Source organism: Triturus cristatus, chromosome 6 (assembly GCF_964204655.1).
Source record: "Triturus cristatus chromosome 6, aTriCri1.1, whole genome shotgun sequence".
In the NCBI taxonomy this organism is placed as follows: domain Eukaryota; kingdom Metazoa; phylum Chordata; class Amphibia; order Caudata; family Salamandridae; genus Triturus; species Triturus cristatus.
This window is the reverse complement of record NC_140589.1, coordinates 1,368,979,765-1,369,006,480: the sequence shown is the minus strand read 5'-3', so window position 1 is coordinate 1,369,006,480 and position 26,716 is coordinate 1,368,979,765. Positions and strand designations below refer to the sequence as shown.

The 26,716-nt window shown below is 41.5% G+C and overlaps 1 protein-coding gene across 1 annotated transcript in view; it reads right to left on the bottom strand.

Moving 5' to 3' along the window:
* Window positions 1–26,716, bottom strand: part of FANCL (FA complementation group L) — a 433,780-nt gene that overhangs the window by 57,370 nt on the left and 349,694 nt on the right. The window contains exons 10-11 of the mRNA XM_085612370.1: window positions 6,378–6,423; window positions 6,204–6,285 (exon numbers count right to left, since the gene is read on the bottom strand). Coding sequence (XP_085468496.1) covers window positions 6,204–6,285; window positions 6,378–6,423 — 128 coding nt within the window. The remainder of the gene's footprint in view (window positions 1–6,203; window positions 6,286–6,377; window positions 6,424–26,716) is intronic.

Below are 26,716 nucleotides of genomic sequence, written 5' to 3'. Positions count from 1 at the left end.
GGAAGTAATGATTGAACCCTACTGGGTGATGTCAGAGTGGGCGTCCGCCTCCATTTCGTGAATTTTTGCTGAAAATATGTAATTTCCGTCTTTGATTTAGGTGTCGTTGACGAGGCCGTCGTCGGTATAGTCGTCATCGACGAAGAATCATCGATGGTCACTGCCGTCGATGAGGGCCCTCTCGTCGACGAAGTCGTCGCCGACGGGATGGGCGTCGACGGTACACTCCTCATCGACGTGCGTATCCTCGACGTCTAGGCACTCGTCGCAGTGGTCGTTGTTGAGCGAGCCGTCGACGCTGTCGTCGACAAAGATTTCTTGATTTTGATCGACGACGACAAAGGGGTATGTGCCGTCAACGAAAGGGATGCCGACGAGACCGAAATGGTCGTCTACAAGGTCACTCCAATAGCTGTATGAGGAGATCTTGTCGTCGAGGCCACCGTCGACGATATGGTAGTCAACAGGGCTGAGGAAGGCTTTTTGAAAGTGTGTTTCACCCTCGGCGGAGGAGTCAGAGGGTCTGAAGTTGGTTTCTGCGACCCTTGAAGGGGAGGAGACTCCCTGGCAGGTACATCTTTAAGATTGAAGCCTCTGAATACTTTTTCTGTGTCTTCTTTTGAGGTTGCTGAGTAGAAGGACCTGGAGAGACATCTCTGGGCCTTTTTTGAGGAGTCTTAGAAGAGGATTTCGATGAGCTCTCACTCTCCTCAGAGGACAAGGGGTCTTCTTTGTCCTTAAGCCTCTGCAGCCAAGTCAAAAGCCTTCCCTCACGGTCTTTTAGTGTTTTTGTGGAAAAGGTACGACATACCTTTCAGTCTTTAGGTGAATGGTCCGGATAAAGACAGTAGAGGCAGTCCTTATGTTGGACGTCGACATGTAACCTCTTCTTTTTGCAGGGCCTAAAAAGGCCTTTTTTAGGATTGTCCGACATGAAAATATGGAAAACCTGAGCAGAGCTCAGTGGAGACTCCCTTAGCATGACGTGCGGTAGAAAATCTGAGGGACTAGAGCTCCTTCCAGGAGGGTTCCAGAGGGTGGTGACAGCTGATTGGTTGTTCTCTAGAGTTAGGTCCTTATTACAAAAAGGACCTGGATATGTTACTAATGTGAGGCCTTAGGCCTAATACTCTATATGTCTAATGGGACATTACTTTACTTATGTGCCGGGGACTCCCATCCCGACAACAGGTAATGATTCAGGCATGTGAATCTATGACAGGTACCCTAATACTGAATAATAACAGTGATATGCAAATGAACCTTCCCAACATACACCACCTTCTAACCTCAAGTCCATCTTTGCACTAAAGTCTAAACATTTGTTTATGTACTCAGCACATTGTATGTGGAAATGACATTACATTTCTCCAGCAAGTCAAGACAGTCTCTCCACATCTCTTATACTCTATCCACAATCTACAGAGGTTCTTCTAGGAGCACTTCTAAATAGCTCATTCCTACTAATCACACAGCTATAAGGTCGGAATCACATCATAAACTGGTATCTAATCTCACCATTGTGGATGATACCTATCATGTCCTGAATTATTTGTATCAACCAGTTTCATGACTTACATCTCCATGAGGTTCCCACCACATCATGAGGAGCTCTGTTAAGGAGTAGCCAGTTCTCAAGCCTCAGAAGAGCCCCAGACTACAGGTTCCCTGCCCATTTGTGGACTTCCATCCCCTGTGTCACCAATGCATATGCATCCCCACTCTAAAGTACCAGCAAAAGGCCCTGAATTGCATACTATGGTCTTGCAGGTGATTAAAGTAGGGAGCCTCAAGTCACAGGCCTCAAAATGGAGCATGGACGCTACCCCACCCCTTTCACTACTGCCTTGTCTGGAGCAAGACCACCAAATCTGGCTAGTTCCTGAGGCACGAGCAGTGGTGAGAACAAGAGGAAAATTGATCCAGAAGCCAACCCCAGTCTTAGTTTGATCATGGCCCAGAGAGCAGGGAAATGAGCAAAGGCGCCAAACAGTTCAGGGCAACTGCCAAAAATTGGTATATCAAACCACGAGACAATGAGCAGAGTCATCTTGTATAGGCGAAGGACTAGAAATATACTCTCTTTTACATACAACAGAAATGTTGGGAACAGAACAGGGCCTGACAACCCAAACTCCTACAGGAAACAAGGGAAAGGGCACAGGGGGAGGGGACAAAAACAGCTCCATATAAAGCACCTCACATAACTATGCAATGGAAGACCTGTCCTAACAGACAAAGACTAGTCCTGTGACCCTTATACTTTCCTGGCAAGAAGCAATTGATGGTTCCATTAGACAACAAGTAGGGCTGGTAGTCTAAAAGGAGAAACAGTCCTAGCAATGAAAGTGAAATACTGAGACTCGTTTGCCCTCTGCAGGACACCTGGAAAGAGAATGAGGGCCAATGATAATCTGTACATGGAAACCTTTATACAAATGGACTCTTTGGATGGTTGCATGTAGATAGGGGTAAATGGAAACCAAATTCCTGAACTAGAAAGGTTATTAAATACTTTGCTCCAGTGCGAGAAGTAATTTTGCTGAAAAGAAATTAAAGAATCCTACTCAACACTGAGGTTTGCTTGTCATCTGTGGAGGGAAGTGTTATACGCACATCATTTCCAAAACTCCAATTAGGACGCCTCCATTCCAATCCAATCCACACAAATCCAAATTCTTTTTACTAACCTACGCAGCAAAACTGAAGCCTATAGCAAGGATGCTGAAGCGCTCGCTGCTACACTTGATGCCATCAAATTGTCACACCAGTCTCTAAAAATACAGATCAAGATATCAATGCCTGATTCAACCAGCTCACTCAGATCAGAAGATAGGCAATTGTATGCACAAACAAGATGCCCTTTCAACAAGACCAAATAGTAGATCAGGAAGGTCCCTCGGGCATTTGCCAACTTCCTTCCAGAATAGAGTTCTCCAAACTCCACCCATATTCCTCAAATACTCATATGAAATAATTACCATGCTTCGCTAAAAGAGAACCCAGTTTGAACATTCAACTAAACAATGTCAATTCCCTGCCTACTAAGACCTAAATAAATAAATCAAAAATACATATTAATAAAGCTGAAGGTTAGTGGTGACTAATGCTAACTTGATCAGACCAAAATCAGATATGTTCTTCCTGACAGAAAAACAAATCATCTCACTCTCTAGAGGATATTAACCTACCTCCTGGTAATGACATTAGCTGTAGCGACACAGAAATAAACCGAGATGAGGTAAAACAATCATATACAAAAAACATCTTGTATCTATCCAATCTAATACACTACAGCTACATGTTTGCAAATATATATATTTTTTTTAGAGGATCGAGAAATAAATAACAGATAGTATGACACCCTCTTGTTGAAAACCGTGCATCTGCAGAGGACCTAAATAAGTACAGGACTAATCAGATTCTGACAACCAGAAAATACATAGTACTGCACTGCATTTGAAGCACCTAACCTCTTTAAAGTGAGGTTGATATTGTTACCTACTGGATGATCACTTCCAAATCTTCATCCTCGTAAAATCATCTATTACTAGACAAAAGACGGAACAGAAGTCATCTTTCATTAACTATGAATATAAAAAAAAAGATACTTTTTAAAATGTTATTTTTAGAGATGCTGAATTTGATAAACTACTACCTTCCAGAGCAAACAACATTAGTTGACTTGAACAATGCCACTTAACACGGATTTCCCTGTGGAGCTGGCTAACTCCACAGGGAAATCAGTGTTAAGTGGCATTGTTCAAGCTACCTGAGAACTAGCTTGAATATTAGAAATAAACCTGGTTTGTGCTCAGCCTATTACAACTCAGAGAAAAATGGTTCTTCCTTCTTGGAGAACCAATTTACCAAGCCAAGGATCATCTGAAGACTGTTTTCCCAATTATCTATGCTCAAATCAATGGAACCATATATTTATTTTACATCCACAGAATGCTGTACAGAACCAGCAAACCACTTCTACAATAAAACAACGGAAAACAATTGCAGCAAATCTCTCACAATTCACTATTATAATAAATCTCACATTTAACCCCTTCAGTGCCCATGACGAGCTGGACTCGTCATGGGCCGCGGTGGCGCTGTGCCCATGACGAGTCCAGCTCGTCATAGACCCCGCCCGCTAATGCAACGGCCGGCACTGGGCGGGGAAAGGGGCGGGCACTGAAGGGGTTAAACTCCCTAGTATCAACTGGATTTTTCCCTCCATATAGGTTATGAATCCTTAGAGGGTATAGCTGTGTACATTAGACCATCTAATTACCTTTTGGGCCATATATCCCCTCGTTTAGCAAAGTCGGCTTGCAAATCTCTATGCTACATTGTCTTAATATAATAAATACCTCACAAGTGGAAGAACTAGGCCAAGTACTTGATATCAGGTTAGTGCACACTAAACCTCCTACAGTAGTAAACTGGACAGAGTACTCCAGTCTTAAAGCTATAGACTTTTCCTCCGTGTCCTCTCTGTGATTTACTCCAGTGTTTCTTGTGTGTTTATCCTCCAGACCCTTCCTACAACCTTGATGCTAGAACTTTCACCGAGCAATGATTAAAGACTTTAGTCCTGTATTTCTCTGATAAACAGTAGTGCCCAGAGAAAGTACTTCAGAGTTTGATATATGCATCAACCCTGTACCCCACCCCGTGTTTCAGCTGTATACCTAGGTATGTAAGTAACTCCAACCTTGGCTTCATGTGTATCTCTAGGAGTGCAAGTCACTCCAACCTTTGCTTCGAGTGTATCCTGGGAGGTGCAGTAACTTCAACCTATGTTCCGAGTTTATCCCCGAGAGTGCCAATAATTCCAATCTGTATTTCTAGTTTATTCCTAGGTGTGCCATACTCCTGCATGTGATTTTGGTCATTCTGCTTTCATGCCGAGCTGCTGATGAAACCTGTAAGTTTGTGTCACTAAAGTTAATGCATGTTCATTTTATGTAAAGACTTGTTAGTTTATGGATGGTAACTGCCTCCGCTTGTTATTTCCAGTGGATTGCTTCATTGGAAAGCCAGAGAGGTTCTGGTCCAGTGCACATCTAACTCGCAAACGTAGAGCGTCTCAGAAGTAAAACATCGTGTCACACAGCAGCTGAGCAGATCCAGTACCGCAAGTTCCTCTTTTGTAATTTTATCCCAATCCCACTTCCCCCCGGGGACAGTGTTGGATTGAAGGTTTTGGTTCTTTGGCCTGCATTGTCCTCGGGAGGGAAAAGAGCGTTGTCTCCTGTGTAGTCCCCGCGGTTGGAACCAGGTGAGTGCATGACAAATAGGACAGACCTCGCTTTCTTCATAGAAACTAAGAGGGTGTGCTTTCCGTCTCAGTCTGTAAGAAGACTAAACTATATTGAGAAAAATGTAAACCGTGACCTTTCCAGCACTGCTCTGTGCCCTCAGAAAATAACTCTGCCCTTAGTTGCCTAGCCCCAAGAGGCAGTTATCTATGCAGTACATGCTCACTCACTTGTACTGAATGGAAGACGGGTGAGGATTTCAGAGTTAATTGATATACATTTTTTTGAAGAGGAAAGAACATTTTGATTTTATTAGATTTTGTTTCCTTGTCACGGATTATTGACAGATAAAAATAAAAAGTGGCTCATGCACTTGGTACTCCATACAAATGTATATTTCTTTACTTGTTCCTCTATACATTTTGACACAGTTGTTCTTACAAATCACAATAAACGATGCTGGGAATCAAAGCCGCAAGGCACTTGAAGATAATTTCAGTATTTTTTTTAAAAACCATTTTCTGAAAACTAAGATCCGCTGATTATCCACTTTACATCTATGAAACGGAACAATCGGGGCCAGTAAACATATGATAAAAGCATGTTTGCAATACCTTTTCCCCCCAAAAATGTGTCTAATTAAAAGCAGAATGTAGTGGATGGTTTAGAAAAAAAGCAGTCGACTTTTTTTTTTTTTTTAAAGAAACTAGGACTGCTCAGGTATAGTTGTCCTGTGAAAGCTGTACGGTTAGAAAAGTCTGCCATACAAATAGTTAAAATACTTTAGATTCATGAACTTTATTGTTCGTAAAATATTTTCCAAAGACAAATATTTGCCATTTGCCTATTTATTAAACATAGGCAATTCAGAACAACATGGCCTTGCATTCACGTAGTGCACTTAGTCGGCACAATGAGGTGACATGAAATGATAAAAGACTAACTTACTGCCTTTTCAATGGTAGAACGAGAAGGAAAATCCACTTCCAATACATCTTTTAAATTCTGCAACAAGCTATTTTCAGGATCCCTAAAAGTAAAAATAAAAAAAATAAAACATATCATTTTTGATTACTAGTAAGATTTGTAAATATGTATATATATAATATGAAAGTAACTTACCAGAGATGTATGTTGCTGTTAAGTTTCAATTTGAGAGGATTTACCACTAAGAGAAAAAACATAGACAAAATTATTATATGCTTTTTGGGAAATAAAAAAACCAATCAGATTAAACCTGGTGTAGAATAAACTAAGAAGTTGCATCTGAAAACAGCAGGCTCAATCCCTTTTAACTCTCAATCAGGCACATGCATCAAAGGAAAAACCGGTCGCAAACGGGCAGATTCTCAGAATATGCCCCTTTGCGACCGGTATTTTTGCATTTGGGATGCATCATCCCAAATGCAAAAATTGCAATTTAAGGATTCTCTAAAATGCGATTACTTAAATTGCGATTGCATTTAAGGAATCCCAAATTGAGATTCCTTAAATGCAATGCATTAAAGTAAAAAAATTAGCGATTTCGCTAATAAGGGGAGCAAATTACCATGAAGTTGAACTTCATGGTAATTTGCAAAAACGTTGAAAAATGCACTTTTGTGCATTTTTTAAAGTTTCATGTTGCGCACACACATGCCCTTAGGGCATGTGTGTGTGCAACATATGTGCACAGATCAATTTCAGGGGTGCAAAAGGGTGTCATTTTGACTCCCTTGCACCCTTGAAATTGCATGAGCAATTTGCGACTACCTACTGTTACTTGCAAATTGCTCATGCAATCTCCAATTCATTCCTATGGGCCTGGAGGCCCATAGGAATGAATGGGACGGCATTCTTTAATTGCGACTCGCAATTTGCGAGTTGCAATTAAGGAATGTGTAGGAATCGCTATTTTGATAGCGATTCCTACATGCATAGGCTTTTGCAATTCCTTAATTGCGATTCCTTAATAATCGCAATTAAGGAATCGCAAAAGCCTACGTTGATGCATGTGCCTGAATATGTGGAAAACCCCATGTCGAAACAGCTGAAATCAACATTTTTGATAACCGTGAACTAGTTAAAGTAAACCAAATTTGGCATGCCTTGGTGAATAGGCTGGCACTCAAATATGAAAACTGAGATAAAAACACTAAGCAGCAAATTGTACAAAACTGCAACAAGTCTACTGTACAAGTCCAAATGATTCCTGCTAAAAGGATATTTTGAAATCAAAATGCAAGACCGAAAGCATAGGAACTAGGGGTAGGTAAAGGTATAAAGTCAAATCCTTAAAAAAAAAAACTTTGTCAGCTTTGCAAATCTATAAACTTAAAAGGAGCTAGAAAGGGCTTCCAAGTGAAATCAGCAATGTTCACACTGTTCATCAGCCAATTACATCTTCCACAGCTACTTATGTCCATTCGCTTGAATTCCCAGGCTGCTATTTTATTTTTCTGAAGCATACAAAAAAGTGATGGGTGGAATGCTTGAATTAATCTTAGCCAAAGCAGTCCCTTGTTACTTTACACACCATGCCACCTCAGCCCAGGTCGCTCATGGCTAATGCCATCTCTAAATGACAGGAGGGAAAACAATTCTCTTTAGCCTGGAGTACTGTCCACCTTGGGCTGGTTTTCGGCTGCAGGGAATAGTTGGCAGTTGAAGTTGGGAAACAGCCGTTTTTTGTGAAGGGTTAAATTTACCAGCTTAATGGATGGAATGTTAAGCTTCTTTCTTCCAGGGGAGAGGAGTTGGCCTAACGGCTAGGGCGGTCGACCTAAAATCTGGGGAACTGGGTTCGAGTCTCGGCGATGACACTGAACATCCTGTGATTCTGGGCAAATCACTTAATCTCCCCGTGCCTATCAAAAATGAATGTGTGTCCTCATGTAACGTAACTGGTGCTATGTAAAGCACTCTGATACCCGATACGGGTTATGTTCGCGCTATATAAAACTGCAAAAAAAAAAATCCCGAAAGAATGGGAATCCGTTGCTTAAAATAGGGAAACAAAAGTATTTACATGCATACATTTTTAGTTTGATGATGAAGCAACATATGCTCATGATGTAAAACCATTATTTTTGAAAGGCACACGTAGGAGGTTTCTCCGGTGGAAAATGCAAGGGAAGGAAAATGTATGAAGTCCCAATTAATAGGCTTTCAATGAAGATCTGATTATGCAAGTCTATATGTTTAAGACAAAACACTGTTTAATGATACTGCATATTCAATCAGCCTTGCACTGACCTTCAGATTCAGAAAGAAAGTGTCTAGTTATATTCAAATTACAAAGCAAGACTACGGACCTGATTACGAGTTTGGCGGTACATTGGACCGCCGAACCCATGGTGGAGGTGCGGTGGCAGTCGGGGACCAATGCACTAGTGGTCCGACCGCTGTATTAGAACTACCGCGGGCGGACCTCCAGGAGACTGATGCAAGCGCCAGGGAACCACGTTCCCTGGCGATGGTGCTGTGGTCAGAGGCACGCAATATGCTGGCAGTGCAGCTGCTGCACCGCCAAGCATATTACGAGTTTTCCTCACCACCAGTATTTCTTGGCGGTGTTCATGCCATAAAATTCTGGCGGTGAGAAAAGAAAGGATGCCCTACAAGGCCCCCGGTTGCCTCTGGGCCTTTGGGTGCATGCAGGGAGGCACATGGTGTACCCCACTGTGTGCATGCACCCCCTTTCCTGCACGACATGGACTTAACAGTCCATATCATGCAGGAAAGAGTTTTGGTGTTCCCATTGCGGGCCTTAAGGCACCGCCGGGGGGGCACCCCAAAGGTCCGTCTGCCAGCCAATGGAATCTGGCGGGCGGGGGTTGAGTTTGGTGATGCAGGAGCAGGGCGGTGGCGTACCACCCTGCACCACCAAACTTGTAAAAGGGCCCCAAGATTTTTTTTTAACGAAAAACAGGAAGAAATTTATGAAAGAAGAATCTCCAGCTTTCGTTTGTCCCTTGACAAGAAATAGGAGTCTATGATCCTTTGGTGTAGCTAGACTTTTGGCCATATATAACAGCGCGGGGGTGGGTGCAGGTGATTCCTGCATCTGCCACCTGTGCCCGCCGAAGGTAAGAGCTGGAATGCCCAACACCTACCCCCCCCTGCTACGCCACTGCTGGGATCATCACTAAAGTGATATTTTGTGTCCTTACCAATGCAGGTAGCTGAAAGTCCTGCATGGTCGAGCAAGCTTTTCTAACTTACAGGTGCACATACACGTTTGATAACTGTGTGTAACATTTTAAGCAAAAATGTATACAATAGAACAGAACCCAATAACACATAGATTTCAAAGAGTATATAGGAACAACTCAAAAGTTTAATTGTGCAAATCCAATAAGCAGTTCCAGACTTATCAAGGTTTTGTAATGACTGGGTAACTCGAGTGGAGAAAAATAATGGCAGCACATTTACAAATCTATTCGTATTTCTCTTGATTTCAACTACGTGACAAATGTTCAGGAGAAACTTGAATTAAAAATGTATTGATAAGTATTAAGGTAGGAACACCAACTTTTCTAAAGGCTTTTATTTTGCCAAAGTGGGGCCGAGCATGTAGAAAAAGTAGGTCATGCCGTTTTACTGTCGTAAGGCAAGAGCTGAAAACTGTATCAGCGGATGCACGCAGATCTGTTAAAAAAAAAAAAAAAAAAAAAAGCACAGGCAAAGCCAATAGGTCTTGGAAATGACAGAGCTCCGAGCTTTTGGCTTGGTTAATGTGAATGTTTTTTAACTGTGTTTGTGAGGTTGCGAATGTGTTGTGTGCTTGTTTTCTAATGTGTGTGTTATTAGTTTTGAGGGGTGCCTGTGTGTTATGTGTGCATGTCAGTAATTTGTGACCCCAAATGTATTTGCAAACTGCGTCTTTCAAACTGCAAAATAGCCGAAAACCTTGTGGCTCTGCACACTAACCACTTACGGAAAGACTTATCATTTGTATCATATGTCACTATTATTGCTATTGTTTAATGAAAACTTAGTTCAGATAATTGATTATTGGATCGGAATGTGTGATTTTTCAACAGAAAACATGCCCCTGCATGTAGCTTGTAAAAGGGAGCGCGGGCTTCATCCACATACCAACTTAAGACAACGAAAAACAGGAGAGCTTAAAATGCAGGCTCTCACAGGGCAATTTAAAAACACTACAGATGCAACAGAAGTCACTAAGAACAAGTGCAATGCACCTTGCAGTGCAACAGTGCCATAATAGCTGGTTGGTTCAACGATCGCTGCAGAGTCGAGTCTATCCTGCGGCTTTTATCCCAGTGAGGTCTATAAAAACAAGCAACGATGACGGGGCAAGCAAGAACGCAGGGTGGGACAAGAGGGTGATCTGCAAACATGCACTCTTATTGAGTGCTGCAAGTACAAAAGGAAAAAAAAGAACCTCCGACAAAACGCTAGCTGTGGAAAAACAGGGCACTGGGCAAGGAAGCAGTACTTGGGACTATGTTCCAGGGGGAAGGACAAACACACAAAGAGAAAGTGAAGCCGGCATCCGCTGACCCAAAAAGAAAGGAAATGAGCATACCGATGAAGCCAACCAATAGTAGGCAGTGGATGGGCTCTAAGCCTCATGTTAGTAAACAAAATGTTTCACAAGCGACAGCAAATAGACTGTCAGAAGTCAGACCTAAAAATTAAAAGCCACTGGGGTGGGGGTGCCCTGCTATCTGAGAGGTCACTCTTCTAGAAATCTCATTTCTATTTCCTGCATCTCGGCTACCTTCCCCTGCTCGTAAAATGTATTAAGGTTTGCTGTACCCCGGTGTCTCCAGCAGTATAAGCCATTGTGAGAACACCTCCAATCAGGGAACCAGCTTTAAGGAGCTCTCTGCACCACTGCAATGTGTCATCACTCACCAGGAACAAGTTCAAACTTGGGGGGCCTAAATCATCCACCAGCAGATAGTATGGTAACTCAAATATTGGACCATTTTTTTTTTGCAGATTTATATAGCGCGAACTCGACCCGAAGGTATTGGAGAGCTGTACATGAGCATCAGTTACGTTACACAAGGACACATTCATTTTTGGTAGGCACGGGGAGATTAAGTGATTTGCCCAGAATCACAGGATGTTGAGCCTACGCCGAGGCTCGAACCTGGTTCCCCAGCTCCAAAGTCGGCAGCTCTATCCGTAAGTGTGGTATTCTCTCCTCTACGATTGTAGTCTTTCTATCCTTTTAATCCTCTATTGTTCTCCTGCATCATAAGGTAGAATGTTATTATGTCATAGTGTTGTGGATTGAAATCTGGATAGTGGCTGTTTAACTGAGAACCAGGTTGGATGGAATCTTCCGTTGAGAATAAATATTCTAGCAAAACTTACTTGCCTGAACCCTGCATCTTTAAATTCTACACTGGCTTAGTCTGCAGCTTTTTACTGCTCCAAGAAGATCTCAACACCTTTGAAAACCTCATCTGCTTCTGAATTACAACTCTTTCCATGGTGAGATTTTTCTAAAATATCCCTAAAAAGGATATATCCTTACTTAACGTATTCAAATATACACTTCAAGCTTTTCTTTAAACATTCTCCACTTTACATCTTTTCCCATCTGCCTAAATATTAAGAGTTGGGAGTAATTTGACACATTTATGCTCGCTTTTCTCATGGTTTAGGAGGGCTGGGAGAAATCGGCGTGACTCACTCTTATTGACGAGGTGGGAGGCATTTGGTGAAATTTTACTTTATTAACATTTCGTAGTGGAGACTCCGTCTACTATAAAAACATCTGATATTAACGAATTGGCGTTTTGAAACACATTTCACTTTGACTTTTATTATTTGGTGAAATTGTGCACAAATATTGTTGTCTCTGAGACCTCTGATTATCGTATGGACATCGCTAACTGTAACACTCGTTTGAGGTGTGTCTTTCGTGTATGTCTACAGCTTTTGAGTTACAACTGCGCATGTTAGACATTCTCGGAATTGGTTCCTATGTCCGTCATTTAAATTTGTGGTGTTATTAAAGTGTTGAAAACTTGTGCCACTCTACTCAACTTGCGCTAGGAGACTGTGCATTAATTAAAATGTCGACGTTTCAAAAATAAACATCAAAGTTGCCTCTGTTCTCGTTACCTTGTCTTGAGGCCTTGCGATCAGGTATTGGAATCTTCTTTGTTCGTCATTCTTGTGGAACATCAAGTCTTCCTCTTCCGAGAATATCACAACACGTCATCCCGCAGCGTTTACGGAAACGTTTGACATCATCCCGCAGCGTGATCCCAAACGTGGAGGCCATTTTGGAAATGGAAACTAAAGTGTTTAAAGTAACCTAGCAACCAAAGTTTGTGGCAGCTCCTGCATTAAAAGTAGCTTAGCAACCAGAGGTCACGTAGTTGTCATTCAATTCTACGTGTTACATTTTATTTACGCTGATGCGCACAGCATTTGCTTCGCTTTATTCAACGGGCGCACAGCATTTCACTCTTCGCTGATGCGCACAGCTTTGTGACTTTTACATGTCATTTACTCTGATGCGCACAGCATTAGTAATTTTTACGCTGATGCGCACACCACTTGCCTCGCTTTATTCAACGGGTGCACAGCATTTCCACTCTTCGCTGATGCACACAGCTTTGTGATTTTATTTCTCGTGTGTATTTCATTTCTTGTTACGCTGATACACACAGCAAGGTGATTGACAATTCCTTCGCTGATGCTTACAGCATTCACTGCGCACAGTATTATGTTCTATTATTTCCTCACTGATGCGCACAGCATGGACTTCATTTAGTAAAGTATCCATTACTATAGTTATGAATTTAAATTTACATACTGAAATTGTCTTTACAGTCTTGCACGCTATTTAATTTGCAAATTGTATTACATTTATTTATATTTTCCTGCACATGTTTGGTGCAATGCAGAATGTTACAGCAGCTCCATTCTTTTTGGCTTCTCCAGGCGACCCTCCCAGCAAGTTGAAAAAATGGAAAAAAGTCTTGGAATGGTATGCAAGGGTATGTGGTGCATCGTTAAGTGCTGAAAGGAAGACTTCTCTTTTGCGTCACTGTTTAGGTTGAGAAGGGCAGGATGTGTTTGATCATTTACCTGAGCTAACAACAGTCGAAGCAGAGGGTTTGAATGATTATGAAATATGTATATGTAAATTAGATAAGCACTATCTTCCTAAGATAAGCACAATTCTAGAAAGATACCATTTTGGTAAGAGAATGCAACAAGAGGAAGAAACGGTTGAGGGTTATTTAACTGATTTGAGGAAGCTAGCTTAATCGTGCAAGTTTGAGAATTTAACAGATGAACATATACGTGATCAATTCTTGTTAGGCTGTAACATGGACAAGGTTAGAGAAGAACTATGGTTAAGAGATGAGCCCACTCTCGATGAGGTTGTAGCTGTTGCCAAGAGGATGGAACACTCGTTGAAGTGTGTAGCCATCATTAATAAAGACAAGTTAAACGATGTTAAACTTCAAAATGTTAACGAAAGAAAAATGAAAACTAAGTCCAAGGCAAATGAGAAATATGCTGTAAGCAAAGGAAAATTTAATAAAACATCTGTAATCTTGAACGGTTATAGATGTGATAAAATTGGGCATCTAGCTAATGATAAAAGATGTCCTGCCCTGTGTCATACTTGTACCAAATGCAAGAAAAAGGGTCATTATCCGTCAGTATGTAAGAGTAAGCCTGTTTCGAGAGTTAAGAAGGTGGAAATCTATGATGATGAAGGTGTGAACACAGGTTCAGTCGATTTTGAATGTGGTCAGATTGTTTCTGAAATTGAAAGTGTTTCTATAAAGAAATCTTGTCCATTTGATGAAATTTTAGTTGATGGTGCTAGTACACGGGTTTTATTCGACTCTGGGGCTAAAATTACCATTGTGTCAAATGATTTCTACATAAATAAGCTTAAACACAAAATCAAATTGTTTAAACCTGACATTACTCCTCTAGCTTATGGTGGAGAGCCAATAAAATTGCATGGTTATTTTATGGGTCTAATTGAATATGGTGGCAGAATGATTTCAGGAAAGATTTACGTGTCAAAAAAGGGTGACCGCATTATCAGCTGGATACATCAAGGTGACCTAGGTGTGTATTTGGATCCTAATTCAAATCCTCAAATTTTATTGAAGGACATTGTATCTGTTGTAAAGAAGTCTGAGGATTGTGAGTTTACTAATAAGTTGAAAATTGAATTTCCAAAGGTGTTCAGAGAAGGGCTTGGTTGTTTAAAGGGTTATCAACATAAAATAAAACTTAAAAATAATTCTGTTCCAGTGACTTGTAAGGTCAGAGGTGTACCATAGTCTGTTAAGGATGAGATGGAAAAGGAAATAAATAAACTTAAGAATAATGGGATGATTGAAGAAGTGGAAGAAACTGAATGGATAGCTCCGGTGGTTGCTGCTCGCAATGCTAATGGGGATTTGCGTCTATGTATAGACTTGCGCCAGTTGAACAAAAGTGTAATCGTGGATAAATACCCTCTTCCCAATATTGGTGAATTGCTGGTGTTGTTGGGAGGAGCGAAGATTTTTAGTACGATTTACTTGACATCAGTATACCATCAGATTGAGCTCGAGCCATCTTGCAGGGACCTCACGGCATTTATCACACCCTTTGGTACTTTTCGTTTTATCAGAAGGCCTTTTGGGCTTGTTTCTGCTTCGTCTGATTTCCAGCGTGCGATGGAAGGTATTCTTAAGGGTCTTGATGGTGTGTGTATTTATCAAGATGACATACTTGTCTATGGTGATGATATGGAGCAACATGATGCACGTCTTAAGTCTGTTCTTGCGAATTTGAGTAATGGTAATCTAACCATTAAAATGGAAAAATGCAAGTTAAGATCAGATTCTTTAAACTACCGTGGTCATATTTCTGTTAATGGTGTTAGGCCTAAAGAAGATTTGGTAAACAAAATTCGTAAGTTGTCTTCTCCCTCTTCCAAAGGAGAGCTTATGAGTTTTCTCGGGATGATGGAGTATTATGCTAAATTTATCAAAGGATTTGCAGAGTTGACCTCAAATATGAGATCTCTTCTAAAGAAAGGAGTTAGTTTCGTATGGTCTGAGATGTGTCAAATGGATTTTTCTATTATTAAGGAAAAGTTGTCCAATGCTCCTTTCTTACAGAGCTTTGATACCAAACTCAAATCTATCCTGCCTACGGATGCTAGTGAGAAAGGGTTAGGGGCTGTGTTGCATCAGATTGGTCCTGATGGTATGAGAACAATAATGTTTCTTTCACGCAGTCTGAGGGAGCCTGAAACAAGATACTCTGTTGTGGAGCGTGAATCGCTTGCCATTTTCTGGGCCGTGAGAAAACTTAAGAGATTTTTGTGGGTGTTGATATTGAGATAAGATCGGACCACACACCCTTGGTGGAAATTTTTTAAAACAAGGGGTTAGATATGATATCTATTCGCATAACTAAATGGATTATTGCTCTTCAAGAATATTCCTTTTCCCTCAAGTATATTCCAGATGCTGATAACAGGATCGCTGATGTGTTTTCACGCTTGGTTTCAGGTGAATGTTGTGAAGATGACAAAGTTGATGAGAGTAGTGAGTGGGTGTGTGCTGTTGAGCTCAGCCATATTTCAGAAGAGAAATGGTCTAATGAGGTAGCCCAAGATTCCACTCTCAAAGAAGTTATGACTTTAATTTAAGGTAATTGGTCAAATGTAAAAATTGGATCAGATGTGACCAAACCTTTTTGGTGTGTGAAAGATGAACTTTCCGTTGATAGAAACATTTTGTTTCGTTGTGCTAGATCAATTCCTCCTGTGAGTCTCAGGAAGGAGTTGATAAATCTAGCGCATGTTAGCCATCCTGGTATCATCAAAACTAAAGAAAGGTTACGCTTATCATACTGGTGGTCAGGTATGGATAAACTCATAGAGAGAGAAATTCGTGACTGTGTACCCTGTAGTATAAGCGATAAATCGAAATCACCTAGGGTGCAACCAATGATTGTGAGGAGTCGACCTACACGTCCATGAGATGATATTGCTTTAGACATTTTAGGACCCATTAATAGCTCGGGTTCTCAGGTTTTTCTGTTAGTGACAATGGACATGTACTCTCATTGGCCTGAGGTATTTTTCTTGTCCAATATTGATTCTGCAAGTATTATCAAATGTTTAAGAGAATTGTTTTCGAGGGAAGGAATGCACAAGTCTATTTTGTCGGACAATGGCGTCCAGTTTATCTCTAAGGAAATGCAAGAATTTATAACATCTTGTGGCATATTACAAAAAAAATGTTCTCTCTATCATCCCAAGGCTAATGGGATGATAGAGAGGTATAATAGGGTACTGAAAGAGTCCATTACTCTGGCAAAATCTTTGCGATTAGATTGGAAGTGTGAGATACTCAAGAAAATTGAAGAATATAGAAGAACACCTCATTCCACCACAGGGAAAACTCCATTTTTACTTGTTCGTGGAAGAGTACCCTACACGCATCTTGAACCTTTTTGGGTCAACAATTTTAGTTTAAATAAGGGTAAAGAATGTGTGTGTAATGATGATGATCATCAAGAGAAGGAAGGTCATAAGGCTCTGCAAAGAAAATTTCATTTTGATAAAAGAAAATCTGTTAAATCATTGAAGGTGAATGTTGGAGATTTGGTTGTGATTAAAGACCTGGGCTGATGGGTAACACATGCTCAAAATATTTTAAACCCATGATAGTCATTAAGGCTTTTAGAAATGCTGCAGAGACACAGGATCATCGAGTTTGGAATCTTAATAGAGTTGTGAAACTGAAAAATGGACATGATGTCTTGAATGATGTTAATCTAAATAAATCGGTCTGAACTTTTTAAGGATTCTGACACAAAGAGCTCAGCTGCTCCAGGAGGTTTGATTTTCCGGCGGTCATCAAGGTCATCTAAACGCCCATGTTATCTAAATGAGTATGTTTAACATTATATGAGTGCTAACGTTTGTAATTCACTATCAGCTATAGATGAATCAGTTTAATGTTTATGTCAGTTAGGTTTGTTTTTTTTTGAGGGAGGGAGATGTGTGGTATTCTCTCCTCCATGATTGTAGTCTTTCTATCCTTTTAATCTTCTATGGTTCTCCTGCATCACATGGTAGAATGTTATTATGTCATAGTGTTGTGGATTGAAATCTGGATAGTGGTTGTTTAACTGAGAACCAGGTTGGATGGGATCTTCTGTTGAGAATAAATCTATCAAAACGTACTTGCCTGAAGCTTGCATCTTTAAAAATTCTACAGTAAGGTTACATCCTCTCCCCAACCATGTGCTGCTAACCTGTGTGTGTGTGTAACCTGGAAGTTATGGGACGAATACCAGCCAGACATCAAAGAAAAAGTAGTGAAACTGTGATTTAAAGGTGAGTGAGTTGGTGAAACCAGAATGCAATTCAGATGCCTCTCTGATTAACAGCAGCAGCGATTAAACAAGTGCAAGAATTCAATAGTTAAGCAAAAAGGAATTACGGAACTATGAAAGTGACTACAAAGAAGTAGTGGAAGTATTTTCCGTAAAAAAATTAAAGCGGGGTTACTTGGTTCCGGATTGTTAACACATACTCGGCCCTCTGAGACCGCGGGGAGAAGGTGCAAAACACCTTCCTACTTCAGCTTTCCCATGGCTGATCTGGATTCTATGCTGCTGGGGATGTGGGAGAGGGCGAAATTTGCAATTTAAGTAGGGATAAACACTTTATTTTGCCAGACAGGTGCATATAGTTGAAAAAAAAGCACAGAAACACCCAGTACATTATAGAAGTATTTAGAGGAAGAGATTTCACGAACAGACTGAAATTCAGAATTAAATAACTGCACTCCTTCTATATCTAAAATGGAACGGTCCCTGCCCGTGTGTGACTGCAACCCCAGAATGTTTTGGATCACTCGATGTGCTTCAAGAATAGAAATTTCTCTCCATCAGGTAGGTGGTGACAGGAGAGAAAGGGGGCCTTCTCTCTCCTCGAAGCGTAAGAAGGGAGCGTACGAATAATTATATAGCCCGTACAGACCACCCTAAGAACTGCAGAGAAACTCCGTAACAGGTAGCGCGTAGCACTAAGCTGCGAAGGTAAAGATGAATTATTTTGTATTGCTGTCAGCACAAGAATGGCTTTCGCATACAGAAAAATACAATAATCACAGTAAATATACACTTAATTGTACATGCACACTCGAAATCGATCAACACTAAACAGCTACTGATACACAGATCTGGGGAAATAGCTAATATTGTAACTGCACAAACTATATATATATATAGATCATTGAAATGTGAGCAAGGCAGTACCCGAAACGCGTCGTTTTGTACGATTAAACAGTTCACAGTATATCTGGGTGTCCGAGTTTTCTTCTGTGGAAAAGCAGAGGATTGTGGCAAAAAAAAAAAATTCATATATATATATATTTTTTTTTTTTCTTTCTCCAAACGCTCTGTAACACAAAGGTGTGGCGCACACTCTAGTTGTATAAATCCAGTATTACTTTATTTTCATCCCTGGCTTGACAAACACGTTTCGCCCATGATGGCCTTCGTCAATGTCAACGCGACAAGTAATGCATAAAGTTTAAATACACGTCATTCTCTGCTTATTTTCAACAAGATAGAAAACAACATTCACAGACAATGTTGTCTAAGTTGCAAACGGCAGACATCTTGGAGAGGATAATGAGTCATGTACGCATATACTTATAGACTGATCCTCTCTATTTAGACCGCATAGCACCATATTAGAGTAACAATTTACGTTAAATATCACATATATTAATACATCCATAAATATAAAAATTATAATGTAAAAAAAAAAATATATATATATATATATATATATATATATATATATATATATATATTCAAATCAATATTGCCCAGAATGGGCTAATGTGCTGTAGTCGTCTGCCATCCATTTCATGGAATATAGATATCTGCCGATTGTCCAACAATCTAGCCCTGAATGGGCTCAAATACATAACAGCTAACTGTCATCTAGTAGTCCTACTTCATGTTCATATAAGCCATTCCTGACGTGTTCCAAATAAAATCAGTGATGACGTGAATAATAGAAAAACATTTAATAAAAGTAACAAAGAATAACGCATAACTACATGTGTAAGTGAGTTGCATTTTGTTTGTTAATAGGAACGCTATTCTTTTTCCTGGATTCATCTAATGTTTTGCTGCGATATGCCCACTGGGGCTTGATGTGTTTTCCGTTTCATTGATTTGCAATGCGACTCACTTACACATGTAGTTATTCGTTATTTTGTATGTCGGAACAATGTAGTCGATTTCGGCAAGTAATGTACATTATGACGATGATGTGGGTGGGATTTAATGAGTTTCCTGTAATGGGGTTCTGGCTCAGGATGGGTATTCCTACTTGAGCGTGATAAAATCAGCATTGTATACTAGCAGGGTATATGTCCAAATAATGATGGCATATGTATTTATTTGCGAATAGGAAAATTATTGTGATATGGTCACGCAGTTTTCAAAGATGAATTTTGGACATTTATACATTGTCGTTCTGAATTATCAAATATTGCTATATGTTGTGTGACTTAACACTCTATGCACTTTAATGAGCTAATGTGCTATGACAAGATGGCCACCCCGTTTGTACAGATTCATGTATATACTTTGGTTTGAGCACTAGTCCTCTTTTTATGTTGCATAGCACAGTTATAATGGCAGCTGTGATACTGACTTGTTTCGAGCGTGATCAAGGCGAAAGATGAAACGCGTTGTGTGTGCAGCCATTAAATATATTTCTGCATCTTACTGGGCGTCCGTGTCTTCTCCTGTAACTACAGAAGATTTGTGATAGATATATATATATATTATCTACTGGCGGTCGCCAGTAGATAGTTATAGTTAGGACCTATTTTCCATAGGAAATCCGCAACATTCTATTCCCAATAAGTCTGGCGCCGGTTGACGAATATTTGCGAAATTTTCCAAACTTTTGGCCAGCTCCGCTCCGCTCCTACCCTGAAAGTTTTGTGGTGATTCGTCAAGCGGGGGCCGAGAAAAAAGGGGGGTCCCAAAACACGTTTTCCCCATGCTATTTCCCATAGGATCTGTTGTCGCAGCTACAGCCCGAACCGCTGAATGGAATTACACCAAATTTGGCAAAGAGGTAGTCCTCAGTTCAGACTCGTGCCTTTTGCATAAATTGTGTGAATCCGTTCAGTAGCTACTGAGAAAATTAGTGTTAAAAGTACATATATATCTATGGCCGGGGAGGATCCGCGGACCCTACCCGCACCATAAGCGCACCCTCCCTAAACTGAGCGCGCACCCTCCCGATCGCGCGCTGAATGCTAATTGACTGTCGAGTGTCTGTCTACATTCGAAACCAGGAACTGTTGGCGGCCATTTTCTACCTCGGTAGAAGCGAGGCTGAAGAAGCAAGGGGAATAAGTGTGTAAAACATATAAAGGGGGCAGAGTGGAAATACTCTGACCCTCTAGAGGTGCTTAGGGGGGTCCCAGAAAGACCCCCTGGTGCCCCCTTTTTTTTTTTTTTTTTAAACGGCGAAATGCGCGCAGGGTGCGCGCATCCTATCGCGTTGGGTGCACGGATTCTCTCGCGTTGGGTGCACGGATCCAAGGAAAAAAAAATTGAAATTGTCGGGAGATAAAGATCAAGCTAAGTGTTTTGTTCTTGAGTGGCTCTAAAAAGAGCAGTTGTGTTCATTGAGAGTTTTTGGTACTTCTAAGTAAGTACCTATACAGAGTCTAAAGTTGTTGAGGAAGTCTCCGTTTCCTACATCAGTAAAGTGTACTCCATCTCTCCTATACATTTCTTGCATATGAAAGCGCAGATTGTTATTGTAAATGGACCCCATTCTATAGTCTCGTAGAAAAGCAGAAACAGATTTATTCACATGTTTCCTAGCTTTCTCAATCTGTGGACAAAAATGATCGGACCAGTTCCATTTCTGCCTTTGGCATATGTTAGAATCCACAAAGGCAGTTTTGGGGAAAAGTGAAATCAGGTCTGCAAAGGTGTCCTTCATAAGCATTTCCAGACCTAGGTCATTGCCACCACAGTGCACTATTATGAGGTCAGAGTGTTGGATTTGCATGAAGGATTTCACCAATGGCATCAATTGGTGCCACTTTAACCCTCTCTGTCCAATCCATTTAATGTCTACATTTGGCAAACCTAGGTCTTTGTGAATGCCTTTGTTTTCTGCATACCTTTGGCTCCAGAAAATATAGCTGTGTCCCACAAGCCACACTCTAAGCATCTTGAAAGGAGGTCTGGATGCACTCAGATGGTCTCTGTAAATGAAATGGCAGTTTGGAAAGTAAGATGTTTCTAAAATGGTGGCTAAGATGCAATTTTGAAAAAAGACAAGAAATCATTGGTTGTTTGACAACCTTCTACACTGAAAGGTAGGGTGTATATTTCAGTTTTTTAAACGCATGATTCTTATTGGTTAACAACAACTGATTGTAAGGAACATTATATATAATAAGCTGATATGTTAAAAAGTCAAGCACACTTGCTGTCTTGATTAGCAACATTGTGTGCTGAACTTGTGACCTGTGTGCTCAGTGCAGTGTTCCATGACCTGTTTCTATGTTAACGGGCAGAAGGCAGATTGGGGGAAGGGTTCAAATTGATGTCATTTGGAAAGGGTTGAAATGTTTAACCAATAGAAATGTGTGTTTGCTTTTGAATTTATGTGGGAAGAAATGTGATTTGATGTTTACATGTATATGTGTGGAAAATGAGAGGGAAACTGTAGGAGAGTAGGGTCTGCTTTCTATGTTCACCCCCACTTTTTGCTTTTGCTTTACTGGTTTTCGACTTAGATGTGGCTGTGGGCCTGCTGATCACACCCACAGCCCTGCTGTTCTCTCTCTAAATTAATTCTATGTGCTTTAGGTGCATAACCCAATTGGATAGGATCACCTTATTGGCCCCTGTACAGTGTACCTTCGGTACCCAGGGCATAGGTGTACCCTAGGCCTACCAGGGGCTGCAGCATGTATTATGCCACCCCTGGCCTGGCCTTCCATTATGACACAACTGGCTGATCACTCAGCTGGGGCAAGGTCGTGTAATCACCCCTTGCTTAGGTGTAGTATTCCTATACCTAACTTACATATAGACACATGTGTACCTATCAGCCACTCCTATGGCAGGCCTTAACAATCCTGGAGGCAGAGTGCTTGGTAACATGTGAGATGGTGCTCTAGCATGAGCTGAGCCTGTCTGCAGCTTTCGGAACCATGTCCTTATAGCTGTTCTATGATATAGCCTACCATATACTCTTAAAGTGCCTTATAATCTTAAACGGTTATGGTAACTATGGTTTGGCTTTATCAAAACATGTCGTGTAAGGTGTCTAACACTTTGGAATAATACCCCCATCCCATTTCTGGGGATGAGGATATTATCCCTCCCTTCTAGAGGGAGAAGACATGTTGTAACCTACTTACCCGGTTAAAGTTAACCAGAGCCCCAGCATCACAAAATGGATGCTGCTGCCACAGACACGAGTCTGACCTCCTGCTGCTGGGAGTGATCCCAGGAAGGGAGGCTTGGACAATAGGTTTCCTGCCTTGGGAGGTGCTAGCACCACCCCAGACAGGCCTTAGTGTATTGGGGCAGGGAGGGATGAAAAGAATGAGACATGCCTGGGGCACACAAGGTGTCCCGTGCATAGTCCAGTTCAAACCGGTGCTGGGGCACTCCAGCCCCAGTCCTGGCGCGAAACTGGACAAAGGGAAGGGGGTGTAACCACCCCCCTCCCAGGTCCCACCCATAAGGCGTGACGTAGCAGGTATCCCAGCCCCCCAGATTAGTATAAGAGTGGGAGTTGGGCCTCAAGACTTTAGATTATCCTGAACCTGCAACTTGAACAGAAACTCTGGACCTTCGACATTCGACGAGAGAAGAAGACTGAAGAATCTCCCTTGTGGCCAAGGAGTGGCCACCCTGTGCAAACAGGCACCATCAAGAGACTACCCTTTGCTTTGCTCCAGTTCTACGAGGGACCGACTGCAGAGCCCGACCAGAGCCTTGACTTCCAGACTTCTCCGACCCTGATCCACATCCACAGCCGTGCTGAGATCCGTGGAGGCGACGAGAGACGTGGGACCGGCTACCTGGGAAAAGTGGCTAGTATCTTCAAGCAGAGCTTCTGAGGCACCCTCGAAGTTGTGCACCGGGGATTGAGAAGCCCCAACCCCAAGCACCATCTGCACCGAAGTTCAGCCCCCCACACTCCACGAGTTCTGCGTGGGGCCCTTCTGCATTTTCCTGCTTGCCGCGTCGGTCCGGTTGCTTGCCCGCTGGCTAGTGGCCTTTGAGACTACGCACCCTGAAATCTTCAGCGCTGGTTTGGCTCCTCCAGACTGGCTCCCGCTTCTTTGAAAAAGAGAAGCACCCCAGACCTTCCTGGTCTGCACCAGAAGCAAGTCCTCCGTTCTTCGTGGGTTCCGCTTGCCAAGGCTTGGTGAGTCCTAGTCCAACTTCGACGCCGCCGACAGCAAGAGCCTTCGTGGGACAGCTCGCCTCCTGGTCCTGGTCGTCCTCGACGTTCCCTGGTCCTCGTGGCTGCAGCGACAAGCTTCACCTTCACCTGCAATCTTCACGACATCGCCTGGTTCCTTCCTGGTTCCACGTGGTCACTGGCTAGTGACCTTGACTCTGTCCCCTCTGCTTGCAGGTATCCTTTCTTCCTGATCCCAGCCTTGGGATCCACCGGACACTCTTCACTGACTGCCTGTCAGCATCTTTCTTCAGGCATCCATAGGAGTCGACGACGAAACCCGACGCAACTTCACCCCTATGCACCCGCAGCCTGTGGGCTAGGTAACTTGGGTACTCCGGTGCTCATCAGGGTAGTGACTATCCTAGTGTCTAGTTTTCCAGTCTCGACTTCCTAGCTATTCCGGAAGTGTCCTAAATCTGTTTAATTCCAAACTGTACTATTTCTATCGATTATACGCATTACGCGTGAGTGTTTCCACTCTGCACCTGAATCCCGTGGGCCTCCCACTTCCTAACCTTTGGTAGTATAGTGTAGCCCCAGCGATTCCCTAGGCCTATCCTATTTCCGTGACAGTGGTCCTTATACCACTTACTTAGTATGTGGTTTGCGTGGCCCCTAGGGCCTAACTGTATTACTTACCTGTGTGACTTAATGCATGCACAAATAAGACTGTGTTGTACTTACCTCTAATCTCATAAAGAGTGCTGAGGGTTAGTCTAGAATAAATACACTTTATTTTGATATATATCTGTTGTGGTGTCCTTTCATTTGGTATTCAAGGGATTATATATGGTATCACAGCTGGCTTCACATGCCATTCAGAGTTTAGCCTAAGACTGCTCTTGTCCATGCTACCACTAGGATAGCTGGTCTATAAGGTTGACTTTACAACCAATCACCATAAGGGTATTTGGACTGATATAAGGTGTACACTAGAACTAGTGACATCATACATCAGGCCAACTTCTCACAGAAACTTTGCCATTCTTTGGTTCTGCTGACAGGTGCACAGTGCAGAGATTCTGTATAAGAAAATCTGGTGTGTGACTGATATACTTCTTAATCTACAAAACAACTTGAAAGGTGAGTTATTTAATTGTGAGGGGATGTATGTAGACTATTTTGATTTTAATCAGACTAATGTATTTCTCCTGCTAAAGTGTAGGGAGTACTTTTTTTCTCTACAATCTTATTGACAGTGTGTGTGCATGTAGAAACCATTCTGTGATAAGCATTTGTGTTTTTCATTTGTTTGTAGACAGATAACTATGCTGTTTTTATATTTTGGTAGACTTAGAAACCAGTCATTGTTTATGAATTTGTGAAATGAGTTGGGTTTCTACACTAAAATGTAGCACTCCTTCTAGATGAAGAAATGTGTTTTGGTATAGTGCAAGGGATAGTGTTGCCTGTCTAGAATAATACAGTGAGTCTGTGTGCATTCGGGAACCACTATGAGAGAAGCATTTGGTAACATCGTGTATTTGCTGACAGATAACTGTTTTAAAACCTATCTTGTTGTCAAGTTTTAATAGCATTAGAAGGCAGTTTTTGCTTATGCTTTGATTAAATCAGTCAGGCTTTGACTCTAAAGTGCAGTTCTGAAATATGTAGTTTGTGTGCATTCCCCTTACCTCTTCCACTGTAGTGAATGAGTTTTGGTAAACTCCTAGGGATATTGGTGCTTGTCTAGAATTACACTGTGAGTGTGTGTGCTTTTGGGAACCACTGTGAGAGAAGCATTTGGTAACATCATCTATTTTCTGACAGATAACTCTTTTAAAACCTGTCATGTTGTCAAGTTTTAGTAGCATTAGAAGCCAGTCTTTGCTTATGCATTGATAAAATGAGTCATGCTTTGACACTAATGTGTTGTACTTTAATATGTAGATTGTGCGTAGTCTCCTTATCCCTTGCACAGTAGTGAATGAGTTTTGGTAAGCTGCTAGGGATAGTGTTGTTTGTCTTGAAGAACACTGAGTCTGTGTCCATTTGGGAACCATTGTGAGAGAAGCATTTGGTAACATCGTGTATTTGCTGACAGATAACGGTTTTAAAACCGGTCTTGTTGTCAAGTTTTAGTAGCATTAGAAGGCAGTTTTTGCTTATGCTTCGATTAAATGAGTCAGGCTTTGACACAAAAGTGCAGTCCTGAAATGTGTACATTGTGTGCAGTTCCCTTACCACTTCCACAGTAGCAAATGAGTTTTGGTAAACTCCTAGGGATAGTGGTTGTTGTCTAGAATCACACTGATTCTGTGTGCATTTGGGAACCACTGTGAGAGAAGCATTTGGTAACATTGTGTATTTGCTGACAGATAACGGTTTTAAAACCTGTCATGTTGTCAAGTTTTAGTAGCATTAGAAGGCAGTCTTTACTTATGCATTGATAAAATGAGTCAGGGTTTGACACTAAGGTGCAGTACCATGTACTATTCTCTTCACTGTGCCAGAACTGAAAATTTAAAAGTTTTACCCAGGCACTGTCCTAGCAGTAGTCTGATGATTTAGTCAGTTTCTAAGTACTTATGTTGTGAACCATACATTACCGCATAGACTGCTTCAAATGTCTATGTAGTATGCATGCAGTCTTCTAACATACTATACACTTGTCTTTCACACTTTCAATTCCCTAGTCAGTAGCCATACACTTCCAGGAAACACCCTGTCACTCCCTGTGCACTCCTCTAGTGACCCATTCAGTACCAAGTACTAATCCATTCACTGTGCAAAAAGCCAACCACTTATAAATTCACACAGGCACTCTCCTTGCTGTACTCTAATCATTCAGTCAGTACCCAAGTACTCATGCAGTGAGCCAGGCCTTATCACATAGACTGCTTCAAACGCCTATTTACTATGCATGCAGTCCTAGAACACCTACACAGTTGTTTTTCACACCTTCAATTCCCTAGTCAGTATCCATCCACTTCCAGGAAACACCCTGTCACTCCTTTTGCAC